The following is an 18,191-nucleotide window of genomic DNA, read 5'->3' as shown; positions in this document are numbered from 1 at the left end:
AGCCCAGAAACACTACCCTGCTGTCACCTCCACCCCGAAGGAAGGGCCCAGAACCCAGGAAGTCAAAGCCTTTCACACCTGGGTTAATTGCAAGTTCTCTCCCTTCCCTCGCTCCCCCAGCACGTGGAGCGCAGATGGGCCTCGCTCCAGCCATCGCCAGTCGCGAACGGAAACCACAGCCAGGGCAGGCACTTGCAGCAACCAGACACTCCGCCAGAAAGACGCTGCTCCACGTCGGACGGAGAGAGAGCCGCCCCATGGGCGAGACGCAGCCGGTTCGCGCTCTGAGGAGGGGATAAAACAACCGGGTCAACTTTTATTGAGCTCGCTCGTCTAACAGACTTGTAAACGGTGAGCGTGACAAGGAATGCGAGGGAGGCAGCCCGTGCCCCACGCACTGCCAGCACGGAGACTGCGGTACGGGGAAGAGTCCACATCCGGCCCGGCCCCAGGCAGGTGCCAGGCGAGCTGGGAAGAGGCGGTGCTTGGCTTTTAAGCTGCAGTAACAGTATGTGCTGGTGTCACAATCCCCCCGCGGCTGGGAGGCGGGCAGTCTGGAGGCCGCCCTGCGCACACAGGCGGTTCTGGAAGAGGTCATCGGTTCTTGGGTCTCTGTAAACCTGAGCTGTTTCCTCCCTGGTGCCCCACCCTCCGCGGGTGTCACTGCGGGGGCAGCGGGATGCCCCTGGGGTCGGTGACCTGACCCTCCTGCAGGTTCTTGACGAGCTGCGCCAGCCAGCGCTTGGTGGTAGTGTCATCCTTCAGCACCTGGGCGAAGGTGGTGTCCTTCAGCTGGTCAGGAAGGCACTGTCTGAGAGCCTCTCGTGCCCTACATCAGGAGACGAGAAACAGGGGGGCCAACAAATAAACTCACATTGACAAGAGGGGAGCACGCCCCCTGCTGGAACATTACAGCCTGGGCCAGGCCTTCCCCGTGTCCTCAATAGCAGGCTGCTCTGAACGTGCCTGGGAACACGACTGTAGCCATGACCTCCCCTCCTTCCCCAAACCCAAGCTCCAGGCAGATCCCCCACATTAGACCCAAGGGCCCCCCCAGTTCCAACACATTCCCAGTCACAACCCCCTTCCAGACATGAGAGGAGTGGCACGTCTGCAGAGTCAGAGGCTTCAGAGCCTGCCCAGTGAGGGACAGAGTAAATGCAAATGTAGCGAGCCGGAGAAGTGGCCCCTGATTACTCCACCACTCTGCCTTCCATGAGCCCTTTGTAGCATAGCCCCACAGGAGCGAGGTGAAGCTCGCGCAGCAGCACCGGCCCTGGTCCCTACGTTTCAAGTCGCGCTGGGACAGTTGTAATTTATGACCATTTGACCTGCCGAACCTGCGTTACAAGAGTCAGGCAGAGCCAGCGTGGCCGGCAGGTGCTGCGGGAGCTCATGGGTCTGTATCAAGAAAGGTCCCGTTCCGCTTCCAAGGCGGAGTGAGAGGCAGACACGCGAAGCGGGAATCCCAACGGAATGGCACTTCCAGCAAGAGGGGGAAGCACCTTTGCTCTCTGCCCCACAAGAGCCCCTGAAAACTCCTAAAATGTTTACCTTGGGTTATCGGAAAGGCGAAGGTAGCAGCGGACCACGTGTTTCAACAGCCTTGCGGACGGCTCCTTGGAGAGCTGTAGGACCATCTTACCCTGTTCGACAAAGGAGCGGCTCCAGTTAGAGAAATGGTGTTTAGAAAAAGGACTAGGAAGTGCTCGACTTCAGTGGTTTTGTTTCATTCTCCCAGGACTGGGACCGGGTTTTGGCAGCCACCAAAGCAGAGAGGACTGGTGCCTGCTGGCAGGCAGACCGTCCTCTTTCCAGTCTAGCTTGTAACACTAATAGGAGATGACCCCAACTCAAAGACCCTGCTCAAACTGGGGCCACTACTGTGGGGCTCTCTTCCACCAAGACCCACTTACAGCTGGATGGACCCAGCTGTCATTACAGATTATATCACCAGGCCATTTCCTTTAAAACTTGATTATTCATATTCAGCCCAGGACCTGCAAGAGTTCCATCTCCCTGATTTTTGGTCCAAGGTTCAGGATGGAAATCATTTCCCAGGGCTAGGGTTTCAGCATCCGCTCACTCGGTTTGCCTGCAAGCGACAGCATCCCTCTCCTTAGAGCCGTAAAGGAGGGATAACGAATGTCTGATAAGCACTGGGCAAAAATCTACATAATCCGACCTCAGGCCCATTGGATATTAATTGATCTATGCGGCTAAAATAGCTCTTTTTGCATTGTTTATGTCCCACCTCACTCCCCTTACTGAGGGATCTTCCTTGGAGATTCTAACTGTGCAGGTTTTAGTCAGTCTAGTCATAAATATCCATGATGTGTTTTACACTCATCCCAGTAAGAGTTAGATGAGAAGCTGCAGGTGAATTTACAAAGCTGACCATGGGAAGCCTGCATAGGACGAATCCTTCGCAGCAGGTGCTATCATGGGTAAACACAAGCTGGTTCCTCCAGTGTAACCCCGTTAGTAAGTGAAGAGAGCAACCAATCCTACCAATATCATGGCGACATGAGAAAACCGCTCATAAGTCTGGCAGATATACGCCAATCCTGTATCATCCAGGAGGATCTTCTGTAGAATAAATGTAGCAACCTGGAACAGAGGGGAGAAATCACTTAACCAGCTGCGCCTGTAATGGACCACGTCCTGTTTGTTCTTCTGACAGCAACCCCTACCAACTGCAAAACGGACACATGCCAAGGGCACCAAGTATTTCAACAGGGGTGGCTAACAGGTTTACCCAGTTTCAAACCAGAAGGAACAGTTGGTCTTTCACAGCACATGGAATTCACTGTGAAAGGGAGAAAGAAACAAACAGATCAGGACCGACCAACTCAAAGGGGCACCAGACCCTGCCTCGAACAACAGATGCAAAACCTGCAGACATCTCTCCATAGCTACAGGGATATACACCCCGCAACACCTTTCAGGATCCCTGGTAGCTATACATACCTTTCACAACACATGGTGCACCTCATCCAATGCCCCAACAACAACGATGTGGGTGAAATCAATACACCCCCGTATAAACTCGCACAGGAAAATGATAAAAGACAAACACACCATGTGCCCTGCGGGCGGACACCTGTCACAAAGCGATCGCTCTCTATCTGACCTACCAGTCCTCGGCCTCAAAGGAAACCCACAGAGCACTTTCAAAAGACGAGCCTGGGAGCTTCAATTCATAACTTTGCTAGGCACTAAAAATCATGGTCTTAAACAACACTGGATTTACGGCTTATTACAACCATCTGTAACCCACTAACCCCCTTTTTTGTCCTATGATTGCAGGGATGCTAATGGGCCACTTCACCTTGAATGTGTGTGAACACCTTACATTAAACCATTTGTTTCACCTTGTATTTAGCTGCAACACGTTTTGCAAACCCGAGGGAGAGCTCGGCGTAGCCCGAAAGCTTGTCTCTCTTCCCGCCAGAAGTTGGCTCAGTAACAGATATGACCTCACCTATCCTGACTCGCCAATATCCTGGGGCCAATGCAGCGACAACAACGCTACAAGGGGAAGACAGGCAGATACAACAGCAGGGTCGTGTTGAGCCGTGTTCACTCAGGCTACGTCCGCACTACGGCGCTCACCACTGCACGACGCAGCTGCGCCGCTGTAAGATCTCTCGTGCAGCTGTTCTACGCTGGCGGGACAGAGCTCTCCCGTCGGCATCATGAAACCACTCCCCACGAGCGGCAGTGGAAGAAGCTCCCACGCGGACACAGCGCCGTGCACAGCGGTACTTATGCCAGCATAAGTTCGATTGCTCGGGGGGGGGATGGGGCGTGTGTGTGTGGAATATTCACACCCCTGAGCGACGTAAGGTTTGCCAGCGTAAGGAGTAGCATAGACATGGCCTAACAACTACCGCCATGCTACCCGAGGTAATGGGCAATTCAGACCGATCAACTGTTGAGAGAGGGGAGACAGGGAGGAACACCCCAGGCCACAGCCCTGCTTAGCCATATACAACCTTGCCCAGCTGGCTTGTGGCTTTCTTCTCAAGTGTTACACAGCCAGGCTGCCTTTCTGGAAGAGATGCTTTTATCAACCACGAGTGACTGGGCTAGGTACAGGCATGACGGAATACAATTCTCTGGCCTGTGCTATACAGGAAGCGGGACTAGACTAACGGTACCCTCCTGCCTTAACATCTACGAATATGGTCGAGTGGTGGGGGGAGCGTATATGACTGGGTGGGTCAGTGGTTGGCCTGAGGATGCCAGAAGAACTAGCAAGTGAGGCATTACTGTCACGCTTCAGCATGGCACAGTCACGGTGTTCACCAATTCAGGACAACGGAGACCCAAGACAGGCCACGGGAAGGTCATTCTCCAGCAAGGCGGGGTGGGGGAGTCACCAGCAACACGGCCCCTCACGCAGCACGAGAGCACAGCTAATGCGGGGGATGACGGTGGATAACATCCAGCTCGGATCTTCAGAGCAACGTTTTTAAAGGAGATAAAGGGATCAGCAATTGCCCGTTGTTTTACAATGTCAAGTTGCAACAGGGGGAAGTTCAAACTAACTGGTAAGATGCGCTGATCTGCTGCCTGCAGGGACATGATGAACGTAACACCTGGGAACCAGGGGGAAGCGGCCAAGAGGCCAACAAAAACAAATCACTTAATTCAGCTAAAAGCAAATACCGTTTTGGAAAGTTCGCTGCCAGACTCCATGATGCGCAAGCAGAGGGGGATAATTTCTGTTGTCAACAAAAAGTTTATCACTTCTTGCTCATCCGTCTTCACCAGGGCCCCTAAAAACAGACAAAAGAACTTCAGATTTTAATCACTACTGTCTTGGAAAGAGCAGCCTGAGCGAGGAGCCAAATATTTATATGATCACAGTGATGACGAGAACACAAGCTTTGCTCAGGTTTGTCCAGCACAACGGGAGACTTTGGGCACAGCCTGAGTACAAAGAAAGAATATCTGAATGGTTACGGAGTGATGACTCAAGCAGCAGCTGTATCCCAAATTCGGCTTCTGAAACTGTTACTATCCGGTGGGGACAATCCTTTGGATTCCTAGCACCTGCTTTGCCGAAAGCAGCCCACCCACTCGCTTGTCTGGAACTTAAGAGCCATTAACCGGAGTCATTGTCAGCTGAGAGGCCTATCAAGTCCCATGCCACCTGGAGTGGATCTAGCTGACTTGCAGTGAGAAGCAGGAGGGGTTACTGGGAATACGGTACACATCTCATCGGAAAAGATTAAAGCGTTGATGCTGCAAACGCTACCTTCCTCGCTCGCTGGTTGTACCCCCCCCTTGCTTTTCTCTGTCTGACTTTACACTGTTTGCGTCACATGGCAGGGATTGGGCCTTTTCTCTATGAAAACCAACTAGCACATTGTGACCAACATGCCGAGCGACACACTGCAGAAAAAAGAGGAAGAGAAGATGGCTTCATGCAACACTCAATGCCGGGTGACCAAAAAGTCCCTGGAAGCTGTGCTCCAAGTCTCTCCAGGGCATACATCCTCACCACGCTGTGCGTGGGAGTGCAGACTGCTTCTCTGAGACAACTAGTCTGAGTCGAGAACAGTGTGACCGGCATGGGAACATGCTACATAAACCAGTGCCTGTATGCCCCCAGGGATTTTAAAGGGGGAACTGAACAGCCAGTGCAATCCTCACGCTAAATCTGCGGACATTTCTGGCTAGGGAACTGCAGTGGTTCAGCAGAATGAAGCAAATATGCCATTTTTTAAAAGGCAGGTAAAGTCTAAGCTTTGTCTCCTCCCAGCAATAAAACAAACCCGATCTGAATCGTACCATCAGTTGACCACTGGCAACCTTCATGAAAAATGAATGCATTTTAGAGACACTATCTTACTGTGCTGGGTTAGAAAGCTTTTAGGAAAAGAAAAAAATAGGGGAAAATGACACCCAAGTAAATTCATGGCAAGAAAATGGAGAAAAACTATGGAAGTCTGACCCCCTCAGTAATTACTTCTCTGGATGGGCTCAGCTTGTAGCTGAAGAAAAAGCAGCTTCCCTGTTCCTGCAAGAGAACTCCCCACCTGCTTTGAGACCAGAACTTCCCAATGGAGCCAATTTTTCTTGTGCCAAACCAAGATGTGGCTTAGGTGCATGCTATCGATACATCAGCCATGCACTTGTATTCGGTGTGACAAACCCCGCCAGCAACACAGCCGTGGTCCAAAACTCTAGGGTCTTTTCTAGCACGGTCACATAGAATTTATCTTCACAATTCCCACTAGTATTAATGGGAGTCACGCTGGTAAGCTCTCTGCACATCAATGGGAAGTTAGACATTATCACATAACTCAGAAGATTACGTAGGGAAGGACAGCAACAGTGATTTAAGGTGCTGCTACACTAAAGGAATGGGATGAATTGGCCCATAGGAAAGGAGGAGCCAGTGCTCCCAGTGTTTGCATGACTGCTTACCAATCACTCCAAGGCTGGTAAGCCGCAGGTATTCAAATGGACGAGTCTTGCTAACTGTGTGCAAGAAGGGATACAAGAAGAGAGGGATGTGAGCTGCAAGGAAGGCTGACCTGGAAGAAAAGGCAGAAGACACATTGAACATATACCATGAGAAGCCAAGCGGGCTAAACAGACCACACAATCCAGTGACACAGCGTGGTACATCTGCCTCTGCCTCACCAGACAGTAACACCCATCGCTCTAGACGGGCAGGCAAAGTATCCTCCTTCACAAACGGAGAGAGGGGAATTGACATACTGCGGGCCGCACCGTCAGTGCAGGATGGGCAGGCAGGTGACAGGTCATAGGTATCGCTCCCAACAGGCTAAGGATCTCACATATCCACATTTCTGTATTAACCCATCTCCCCCATCCTGATCTGCTTCTTGTCTCCCCCACATTACAGCTGGTCTTGTAGGTTGCAGATGCTTTGGTGCAGCAACTTATTTACCAGGTGCATGCCCAGCCCCCGGCAGGATGGGACCTCAATCTGCTTGGCCTCCAGCTACGACTACAGTATAAATATTACACAAGACCAACCGTCACCACAGCACTCAGTCATCCCTGGCTCCCAGCCCCAGAACCCATTTCTGATAATGGGCTGGAAAGAATTCTGATTGTGGGAAGTCCCCAGATGAAGAGGTTCCCCTGTTGACATACCATTTCCAAAGCCCATCCTAGGGGAGCTCTCTCTACTGAACTGAATGACTGTGTTCAGAGTAAAGAGAATCCACCCTTCAGATACTGATCTTGAATTTTCACATTTTTATGTAGTTATAAAGGAATCCAGTGAAAAAACTGGACTATTTCCCTGAAGACTGGCTTAAGGAGCAGTGCTGTGAAACCTTGTTTGGCAGAGGCTGAAGCTTCCTAATTGTTCCCACAGTTTCGTTACAGGGCCTTATTCACAGGGAGAACAGAAACATGAGAGAACATGGCCATTAGGCCGGATTTCTTCTGGGTTTCGGTCACTGTTCTTTAGGGCGAGCCCCTGGATTATTCCTTTCCTTGTCGTCAAGCAACAGGGACAGTGAGGCCCTAGGATATTGGAGGGGCAGTGTTCTCCAGCAAATAAGGCACTTGACTGGGACTCCGGACATGGCACTTCCACTGACCTGCTGAGTGACTTTGGGACATTTTCCCTGGCTGTGCCTCTCTTCCGCCCACCCATTGTTGTGTCAAATTACACTGCAAGCTCTTATTAGGTGCTAGCACAACAGGGCCCCAATCTCAGCTGGAGTGTCTTAGGAAGACCAGGTTTTAGAGATTAGAGTATTTAAGGAAATCTCAATATGCAAAGTCCTATGTTTGGGGTTTCTGTAAAGCTGCATGCAAAGATCCACAAAGGAACTAGTGACAAGACAGTGCTGCTGTCCATCGTCTAGTGCCATATGCCACACTGCCTTTAACATGGAGGCAATATAAATGAACTTACCACTGGCCCAAAGTAACACAAAACAAATGATTTACACAGCCCGACACACAGTTTACAGGTACTTCGAGGCTAGCCAGTATGACTGATGACAATTACCTGGTTTCTGGATGCGACGCAACGCACTGCAGGAGCGCCAAAGCATTGCAGACTCGGTTAGATTGATGGGCTGTCAGGGTTGGCGGGTTGATTGATGGATAAATATTTACAATTTCCTGAGAAAGTTAAACAAAGCAAATTAAAGGAGAAAACTGGACCAAGCTGCAGAAATTCATTTGCCTGATAAGCGGCTGCAAGTGCCAGAGAGATGGCTGCCTTCTGTTTGCTACATCACTGCCTCATGCATCATTTTAAAAGGAAGTTATGTAACCTAGGGAACAAACTTTGCCCAAGTGAGGGCTGCACCATGCAAATTGCCAGGTATCAGGGTGATGCATCTATTTTGCATGTAATTAAGCAGATTACAGCTGCCTTTAATTGTCAGTTAGATACCATGGTAACTGATGCCCTGGAAGTACCAACAAATAACAGCGGTGCAGTTCATTGTGCCTAGAAGTCCCAGCATGCAAAGCTCTATCCTGATCTATCATATGCTGGGACCTCTCGTCTCCGTGAAGCGAAGATGCTATGGGTACCAAGAAGGATGAACTGCGTGAGCACAGGGGGCAGTTATAAGGAAGTGACTGAGGAGGAAAAGTCTGCCCCATGCCTGTCGATTACTAACATAAGCCCTTTCTGACTTTCTTCCCTTGCTCCATGTGTATGCTGAACAGGAGTTTCTCAGTGCCCGTCCCTCTTATTTTAATTTAATTCCTCAAAGGAAACTCCCAGGTCTCATATTCAGAGAGTCAAGCAGCAGCTGTGGAGTGTGGTGGATGGCTGAAGAGGTAAACAAGGAGGGACATGCGTGTTTTTATTCAAAAGGCTCTCTTGCAGTAGGAAGGGTTAAGTGACGGAGAGGTAACTGAGGAAACCCATGAGATGCCACATCAATGAGCGAGCTCTCCCAGTCACCTGCACAGCACCCTGAGCATCATTTCAGTGCAAAGGAAAAGCACCCACCTGCAGAAGAGCTGCGATTGTGCCAAATGAGTGCCATAGCATTGGGGCCAGGTCCGGGACTGATTCACGCTTCTTACTCAGCTCCAGCAAGGCATTCTCACGGGTCTCGGGGCTGGATAGTTCATTAATCCACTGATAGATCTTCTCTCTATCCACCTGAGCCAGTGCTGTCGGCACAGGCTTGAGGGAAGACAATAAAACGTGTAAGTACATCACGGTTTTTTCGGATTCAAACCAGACCCTTTTTACTTTGAGAGAGACAGATGAAGCCAGGCAGTTAATGCAACCTCAATTAGAGGAGGAAGAAAGCAGCAGACCTGCTTTTCTAATAGTGTTCTGGACACAGATAATGGTCTCAGGTCAATGCTTATCATTTCACCTGCCACGAAACATGGACAGGTGCTTTGCTTCAAGGAATAAATCTCTCGCTACTGTAGTTTCTCTGTATCCTCTGGCAAAATGTTATCTAGCAACTTCCTTCAACAACATTCAGCGAATCGCATGACTTCCCATCGATACAAGCAAAAGACTAGGACAGGTTATTTTTCATTCTTTTTCCACTAGAAATCTATGCTATATCACAGCACCAGCCCTGTCTATGTTAAGTATCTTTAGACCCTGCATTCAAAGTGTATGCATAATAAAAATGTATTTAAAGGAGTTCTTAAGACACGTTAGTTTAGATTCCACTGGTTTTAGACCTCCAAAAAGCTCAAGACAGCAGCTTTTCAACACAAGCGACTCTCACTCAAAACGACAATAAAATAAGAGTCCCACATAAATGAAAAAGATTCTAATTATTTCATCACCCTTCGCATGGTACCCCAGGGCATTTTAAAAGTATTGCTAAAGAGACATTGTTACAACTAGATGTTGCACAAATCCATCTTGCTTGCCCATGAACGTCAGTCTCTTCCCTAAGTATATATCTTAAAGGGAAACCCCTTATTAATTTGCTGTGTGGTAAAAATCCCTTCCAGAATAAGACAGAGAGAACTGAATCTGTACCCACACTCGGGTAATATTTTTAAGATTAAAGATGACAGTTTTTAAAAAGATATTTCCATACCCACTTTCTCACAAGATCAGTGAAAGAATAACATCTTCAGTGAGTTCTCAGGTAGAAAAGAATCACATTGGGGAATCCAGGATTTTAAGATCTCCCTGATTTCCTTTGCAGAAAAGCTAAACTTTCATTAAAAAACAGTCTCATGCCTTTGCGAATGCTCTTTACAACAGCAATACAAAACTAATGCATTGCTGCTCTATTAAACTGACAATCTGGTAGTTTAGGTTGAAAATTCAGGTGTAACTAGATATGAATAGGACTATTTTCTTGACGTTTAGACCAACTAGTTACAGTGTAGTTAGATTTAAGCATTCCCTTGCAGTGTCCTCTGCAACTCAACTCTTTCACAAGAACTAGGAAGTGAAATCAACTAGTACCAGAAGTGAAACTGTACATCAAGAACCAATCCTTACAGAACTGTTCAAGTTAGAGATGAGATGCGTATTAGGGTCCATCTAATTCTTTGGGATACCATTCCACAGCCTCACTTCTCAATATCAACAAGTGTTTCCTGATACTTAGGTAAAGTTTTCTCTCTTAATTTCATCCATTCGGCACAGTTATATCCCATGCACATTCTAACTAATCCTTCCCCACCCTTGGTATTTATGCTATTAAAAATCTGTAGACTTAATAACCCCTTGTTCTTATTCACTTAGAAAAGTATTTGTTTAGTGCCATCAGATTATCTGTAGATGTCACACACAGTCAATCCCTGCCCTGCAAAGCTCACTACACATTTTAACTCTTCATCTTTCCTCAAATCAATCCTTCTCGCCCCCTCTCCTCTCTCCCTGTTTTCCAGATAGCTTTTCAGAACCTCAAACCAGGGTATCTCTTGAATGGTGAAAAGTGACAAATTTATTCTGTTTTAAGAGTGAGAAGTGTAATCCTATAACAGTGCTTAGAAATACATGGAAAACTGGAAGGTCTAATTTGTATTAGTTTATGACGACTGAACGACAAGCCCTTTGACAGATAAACATTCGGGTCTATTTTGCTAGACATATTGGAAAGTTCAGTTCAAGTTAACAGTTCAAATGTGTTGACTCCTCAGCAATGCATGCACAAATTTATAGTGTCCAGTGCCTTCTTAAGAAAGAATCAAATTTCTCCCCAGACCCTACAGATTCCCATCTGTTTCTTTTCCCTGAAAGTCTCATCTGCTTTTAATGCAGTCATTGATAAAATACTCTAATTTTCAACTTGCTGTTTTCAAGGCTCACAGTCTCATTCTCCTTCCCTAAGATCCTGGTGAAGGTCAAATGCTGTATGTAAACATTGCAGACACTTATCAATGATCTTACTAAATGTACTCTGTTGCACCTCATGTATGCAAGAGTGATGCCATAGCTGTCTTAAAGCACCACGCACTGAGCGCTTGTGAATCACTGAAGAGCCCACAACACATTTCACAAGAGTAAGGGCATTTACCTGCAGTGACCCTGCCAAATTGCAACTCTGATAATTCCATAACAACCTTGATTTAGCCAGTTGGAGACTTCTTTAATTAAGAAACTGCCCCCCAAGCATTCTGGGTAAAAAACATTGATTATCACACAACCTTGCCGAATTGTGTGTGTTTCTCTACATATACTGTTAGATGATCAACATGATAACACCAGAATGAACCTTTATTTAACAAGAATGAACTAGCAGGGGTCTGATTAATTTGTATTTTCACTCTCATGTTTCTATTTCAAGTTTTCTGTCGTTTATTGTTTTTGCTCCATTCTCTGGACCTCCCCTCTATTATGTTATGCCCCTTTCAGATTAGCATCTAAATGCAGGCTCTGCCAGCAGTCTCACTATGTAGAAGGCCAGTGCTCTGCCTTATTACAGTTTTGTAACAGCAACTTCTTCCAACCTAAAAAATAAAAACCCCTGTTTATAGGCCTAACAGCCTTGCCTAAGGATAGGGTTATGTACTGCAGCCATCAGCACCGGGCTGCATTTTGGGCCCCATTTACATTTCTAAATATAAATGCAGGTTGGTGGACAGTAAACACATTTCATCACAGCTCACAGAGCGTATATATATATTGAAGACTTTTTAAATTAGCACTCAACAACTTGCTCTCCATTCACATCAACCAGTTGTTTTTATTAGATAACTGTTTAAAAACAGTTTATCGCAAGGAAGCCTAGCGTATAGCTGGGGGCTTAATGGGAGGTACAGCAATCCCTTATCCACTATAAAAAAGGATAGAAGCATTTTGCTCTAAAATCGTAAGGGACGGCTAAAATAGTTAACTTTCTGCTTTCACCCGTTTGTACTCCACACATGTATTTAGTCCAGGAATGATTCTTTACAATCATGGCATTAGACTGGCTAGGAAAACTAAAGGCTGCTGGAATTAGATACCGCTAAGTGCTTGGGTGACTCATATTTGTTTTTGTTTTTTTTTTAAGTCTGACTGGGACTGGCAGTAAATGAATTTTAAAACATCCCTACAACTTGATCTCCCAGCAAACCACCCCGGCGCCCGCACGCCACGGCAAGGCCTCTCACGGGCTCCGGTTCCAAGGAGCGTCCCGCAGCTCGAGGCGGGATGTTTCGCCCCGGGAACCCGCACGTGCTGCGGGGGGGGGGGCCGCGAGAAGCCCCCCCGCAAGGTCTCAGCCTCCCCGCGTGTGCCGGGGCTCCCCGCGGGCACCAGCGCTGTGTCCTGGCCCTGGCCCGGCAGGGACCCCGGCGCTCGGGGGGGCGGGGGGGGGGGTAAGAGGCGCGCTCTGGGAAGGGCCCCGGGGCGAGTTCTCCGGCCTGCGCGGCCTCCTGCAGGCGCCGGAGCAGAGGGTCCCGCGGGGCCGCCCCCGGGCTCTTCGGGGGCCGCCGCCCCAGCAGCAGGAGGGGCGATGGGAGGAGAAGCGGGCGGACGGCGGGGGCCCCCCCGGGCTGAACGGGGCCCCAGGCCGGGGGGGGCGAGGCCAGGCTGGGGGTGGGGGCGAGGCCAGGCCGGCCGGGGGGGCGAGGCCAGGCTGGGGGTGGGGGCGAGGCCAGGCCGGCCGGGGGGGCGGGACCCGGCCGCTCCGGGCGAGCTGCGAACGGGGACCCGGCGCCGGGGGCGGGACTCACCGCGGCCGTGGCCAGGCTGTGCATGTTCGGAGCCGCCGCTCGCGCCGCCCAGGGCCGGGATCAGGAGGCCGCCGCCGCCGCCGCCGCCGCCATGGGGCCCAGGCCGCCTGCGCGCCGCCGTGACCCCTGCCCTCCGCCCTCTCGCCCCGTCACGTGCGCCGAGCGCGCGCAGCCGGCGGGGCGCGGACCGAGCCCGCGCGCGGTGAATTCTGGGGCAGGGAGCGCTCCGTGTCCGGGGACGCGGGGTCCACCCGGCGCCTGCGCGCGTGCTCCGCGGCGTGGTGACGTGCCCGCGCCGGGCGGGCGTGCGTGCGTGCGTGTCGCGCGCGGGGAGTCTCGCGCTGCTGCCCGCTTCCCGCCATCTGCCTCCCCCGCCCCCCGGTCTCCCTGAGGAGCGAGCGGGGCTTCGGGAGACGCCGAGCGGCAGGTAGCGGGGCAGGGGGGAGGGGAAGCCGCGGGGGCGGCCGGGGAGGGGCCATAACCCCCCCCCCCACACACACACACACACACACACGCACACGCAGACAAGGGGAGCCCGGCTCCCCCCGGCGCTGCGGTCCCCCCCACCCGGGGACCCCGGCCCGCCCGGCCGCCTACGGGCAGCCCCGGGGTCGCTCTCTAGCCCTGCGCGTTAGGCGCCCCCCCCCACGGCACACAGGGAGGGCAGCCCTCCCCGACCCCCCCCCCCCGGCCTGGTGCTCCCTCTTCGGGCTGCCCTCAGCCCTGGCGGCTTCCCTCCCCTCCGCGCTGTGCCCCCCACCCCCCTAGGCGGCCCCTGAGCCCGGCCTGTGGCGTTTGGGACGCTCCTGGGGGGGCCCTGCCCTTACCCAACAGCTAGTGTGAGCCCCCCCCCCACACACACACACCCCGCGCGCTCCAGGCCTTGGTTTCCTCTGGATCCCCCAACCTAGGGGGACGTGTGGGGAAGGGCTGGCAGGTCTAGCGACCCCCGCTGACCTCAGCACGGCAGTCCTGGGGCTGGACAGAGGCCTGCAGCTGATGATGAAGAAGGTCAGGGCCTGTCTTCCTGGGGCCTATCGATATCGAATTGCTCTTTGGGAAAGAAAAACAAGGAGGAGTCCGGTGGCACCTTAAAGACTAACAAATTTATTTGGGCCTAAGCTTTTGTGGGTGTAAAACCCACTTCTTCATGCACCGGAGCAAGTGGATTTTTTTACCCCCGAAAGCTAACGCCCGAATAAATTAGTCAGTCTTTAAGGTGCTACCAGACTCCTCGTTGTTTTTGTGGATACAGACTAACACGGCTCCCCCTCTGATATTTGGAAAAGAAAGTGTGCCTCTGATTCCCTAATTCTTTCACTATCAAAAATGTGGTCGGGGCAATGTCATGATCAGAAAATGTTTCTCTGTTTGAATGTCTGAGGAGGTGTGAGTCTGTAGATTGCGGTCTTCCGTCCAATTGGCCTGTCTACATTGTTGCAAGAAAACTAAAGGGGAGTGGAGAGAATAAGCTGCAATAAAAAGTGGCAAAATACTTAAGTACTTAGCTTTAGCCATTGACAGCAGTCTGGTCTATAGATATGTTTACGCTAGACTTTTGCTTAATTTTTCCCTGCAGTGCAGCTCTACAGGTGCCATTAATGGAGGAAGCACTGGTTTTGACTAACGTGTATAACCTTGCTGAGAGCAGATCTAGCTGACACCTGTATCTTGTGTGTATTGGCGACTCCCACCATTACTTTCACTAGCAGAGCAGAAATGGAGAGAGAGAAAGTCTACACTAGGGAATGGTGATGGAATGCAACTTCTTAGTCTTGTGTTTTTGGATAAACTGCATCGCCTTTCATGGAATTTGTGTCAGAGTTAGTGATGAAAGGGCAGGTTCAGTAAGGCACTCTGCTATACATATTGCTGCTGATTAACCTGCGGAAACACCCTCATTGTCTTTAAAGAAACTCCCTTAAAACTGTGTTGTTCAAACTTGAACTGATTTGACCCTGCTATTTAGTTACTGTACCTTGTGTGTGTCTAGGTTGTAATTAAGAATAGTGTTTAGTCAAAAGTTAAATAGAAAAGGGTGGTTATGTGTGTGTTCCTATTATTAAAAACCAAGGAAAGACAGAAGCTTTGATCAGACAATGCCTATCAAAACATGAAGTATTTACAGAATAATTTGTCATGTTATTTTAGTAATTTGTATTAGTATTGCTTAGAAGCCTCAGTCAAGTTGGAGTCTCATTGTACTAAGTGCTGTACCAATGTAAAAATACAATCTATACTCAAAAGTTTGCAATCTGGACCAATGACAAGATGCAACAGGTGGCTGAGACAGAGAAATGTGTGAGTTTGAGGTGACAGTGATTCAAGCATGTAAAATACAAAGAATAAATTTTGTTACTAAAAGCAGATTTCTCATTAGATGTTTCGTTGTCTAATTTTGGAAAAAAGTGGTTTCCTAAAAAAAAAAAAAAAAAAAAAAGTGTTGTTTTTTTCTCCCCTACCCATCATCATTCCCTGCTTGGTCTTAGCTAAAGGTGGATTTGTTTTGGAAACTCTGTGGAAACTACATTATTAGATTTGCAAGATCTTTTGGTGTCTCACCCAACATTAAACATTTAGGGGTTAAAGCAGAGCTCTCCAAACTGTGGGACACACCCCATGGCTGACCAACCGGGAGGGAGATCCACCCACCTCTGCTCCTGGCCCAGTGCTCATCTGTGGCCCCAGCCTCAGCCCCCTTACCCTTGTCCATATTTCTCTTCCCCCCGCCTCACCCCCAGCCTGGTGGAGGGGGAGCATAGACGGGGTAAGGGGGTCATGACCCTGAAAAGTTCGGGGCCAGTGGGTTAAAGTAATGCTGTCCAAATTGTGGAAGATTTCTTTATCTATGTTTTGTTTAATGTATTCTATTTTTTCACTAAACTCCTGCAAAATACGCTATTCCTTATTTTTACACTTTACGCAGATATATTTGCCAGTTACCAATTTTAATTTTCTTATTTTTAACAGGTTTCAAGGTGAAGTAAATTTAGTTAATCTGTTATAAGTTATTTATTTGGGAAAAAAAAAAAATGGCTCCACTGAAGGTGCATGGACCTGTCCGGATGCGTAGCATACAAACTGGGATTACAAAATGGAAAGAAGGAAGCTTTGAAATTGTGGAGAAGGACAACAAAGTGAGTCTAGTGGTTCACTACAATGTTGGAGGAATTCCAAAGACATTTCAGGTACTCCAAATATCAAGGTGTTTTGTATGAGCAATGCATGGATTGTTCCCTTTTGTGAACAGCTGTCATCTCCAAGACTACTAAGTATCACACAAACTTCCCCCTGTGACTCTTCCTTGGTTTTCATTTCCAGAACACTAATCCTTTTGTATAACCATACTTTAAATTATTCAGGTGTATTGTTGGAATGCCAAGGCCGGAGTGAGCAAACCATTAACTGGGAAGAAATGAAAAAGCTTAAGACATGAAAGAAAATGACCAACTATATAGTATCTTGCTTTTTAATTATCTTTTTGAAACTCTTTTTGCTTATTTGATAAACTTCCAGAGCACGTATGTGAAGACCTATTAGGTCACCTACACCTTGTCTGCACTAGCACTTTTTCCAGTTGAACTGCTGAAAATTCCCAATGTAGACATACCCTTAGTCCAGATGCAAGACTCTTCACTGTTGTACATGGACTACAGTACTGTCCAGTCTAGATTTTAAATGTGCCAAGAAACCTGACTTCCAGCACTTCCCTTGGGAGACTTGATAGATCTCGCTGTCAGGAAGTCTCATATGTTCAGCCTAAATTCTCCTTCTCTTATTTACATCCCATTCCTCCTAATTATTTTTTAAATTGCAGTGGGTGCCCCAAACACCATGTCCAAACACACATGAAGATACAGTGCTTGCCCTGAAGAGCTTACAATCTAAAAAAGACAAAGTATAAAAGCATAAAAGTTGGGTTGGAGCCAGTATGGCAAGTCCTATGTTTTCTATGTAAGAAAAAGATTAGCTTGGGTGATTCTTCGTCTAAGTGCTACTGTATATTTCGTATCCCTAAGGACTGTCTGCCTTCTTACCTGAGGAGTCCTGGGAAGGGTTCCCTTCAGTGGATAGGACGGATTTAATGGTCCAGAAGGTACCTGCTGAATCTACATTAGGAACGGAAGAGCAAAGTTGTGTATTATTGGCAGGGAATTTGTTTGGATTGGTGAGATGAGTAAATCTAGTATCATGTGCTACCAAAGATTTTAATGAGCATATTGGTAGAAAAATAGGGATCATGCCAACTGTAAGTTGATAAACAAAGTGTGTGAACTTAATTCTCAGCAATTTGGTGATATTCATGTATTGAAACAACAGTTCCTGTAATAGGAAACACTGGGAGAAATTTTAAAAGTCCCTTTTTCTGTCTTCAAGTTCAGATTAATCAGAAACCTCTTCATCTGCAGGTTTGGGAGACCCTATTGTCCTGTTATAGAGGCAAATTGAATTAAATCTTTCTCTCTCTGGAGCTAGCAGCTCTTCATACTTGTAAAAAATTATTATTAGTGGTTCCTAGAGGCCTCAGCTGGGTTGGGGCCCCATCGTGCTAGATTCTATATACAGACATATATAGTCTCTTTGTCCAAGAGACTTTATAATCTAGTTTAAAAAAGACACAACTGGTGGCTGGAGAGAATGGAGGACGATGAATACTGTTATGTCTTCAGAGCTTTTTAAGTTGCAAAAGGAGGTTTGACCTTGGATGGTGACAAGATTGAGAGTCTTTTCTGGTGTGCTTGTTTTAGGAGAGAGTGGAAGATTTGAAGGCCCCACTTGAATTCTTGCTGTACTGAAAGTTTTCAGTTAATTAAAAAAGCAAGGATTGGGCATAAAAGATGGTGGAAGGGTAGCTTCACCAAATGAAAAACTAATCACTGACTGAAGTGGATTATGTCCACACTAGAAATGTTACAGTGATGCGTAACTTGGTTCCTGAAGATACCAAGAACTCTGTTTATTCATCTGTTTAAAAAAGTTTTCCTCAAGGTACGCGCAACCAAAAAAAGTATCATTGGTCAGGTGATTTCTCGTAGCCAACCTAGCAGAAAGTGAGAAGGAATATGTAGATT

At 48.4% G+C, this 18,191-nt stretch overlaps 2 protein-coding genes across 6 annotated transcripts in view; one reads left to right on the top strand and one right to left on the bottom strand.

Moving 5' to 3' along the window:
• Positions 1-296: 296 nt before the first annotated feature.
• Positions 297-13,281, bottom strand: CNOT9 (CCR4-NOT transcription complex subunit 9). 3 transcript variants are annotated; one of them, XM_077830049.1, is made up of 8 exons: positions 13,120-13,281; positions 8,975-9,154; positions 8,012-8,127; positions 6,442-6,551; positions 4,675-4,784; positions 2,512-2,610; positions 1,555-1,646; positions 297-829 (listed from the first exon to the last, which is right to left on the bottom strand). In XM_077830049.1, exons 1-8 carry the CDS (start codon positions 13,141-13,143, stop codon positions 661-663), a joined length of 900 nt encoding a protein of 299 aa, XP_077686175.1. In that variant the 5' UTR covers positions 13,144-13,281; the 3' UTR covers positions 297-660. The 3 variants fall into 3 exon arrangements, with proteins under 3 accessions (XP_077686175.1, XP_077686174.1, XP_077686173.1); XM_077830048.1 differs by having other exon boundaries at positions 297-836; positions 1,556-1,646; XM_077830047.1 differs by lacking the exon at positions 13,120-13,281 and having other exon boundaries at positions 297-836; positions 1,556-1,646; positions 8,975-9,187.
• Positions 13,282-13,410: 129 nt separating this feature from the next.
• The window catches only part of USP37 (ubiquitin specific peptidase 37), a 52,785-nt gene continuing 48,004 nt past the window's right edge, over positions 13,411-18,191 (top strand). For 2 of the 3 annotated variants that reach the window (XM_077829573.1, XM_077829571.1), the window contains exons 1-2: positions 13,411-13,546; positions 16,090-16,307. In XM_077829573.1, coding sequence (XP_077685699.1) covers positions 16,152-16,307 — 156 coding nt within the window. In that variant the 5' untranslated portion in view covers positions 13,411-13,546; positions 16,090-16,151. The remainder of the gene's footprint in view (positions 13,547-16,089; positions 16,308-18,191) is intronic. The other variant, XM_077829572.1, reaches the window with a different exon arrangement.

This window comes from Eretmochelys imbricata, chromosome 11 (assembly GCF_965152235.1).
Source record: "Eretmochelys imbricata isolate rEreImb1 chromosome 11, rEreImb1.hap1, whole genome shotgun sequence".
NCBI lineage: Eukaryota > Metazoa > Chordata > Testudines > Cheloniidae > Eretmochelys > Eretmochelys imbricata.
This window is presented reverse-complemented; position numbering and strand designations above follow the sequence as displayed.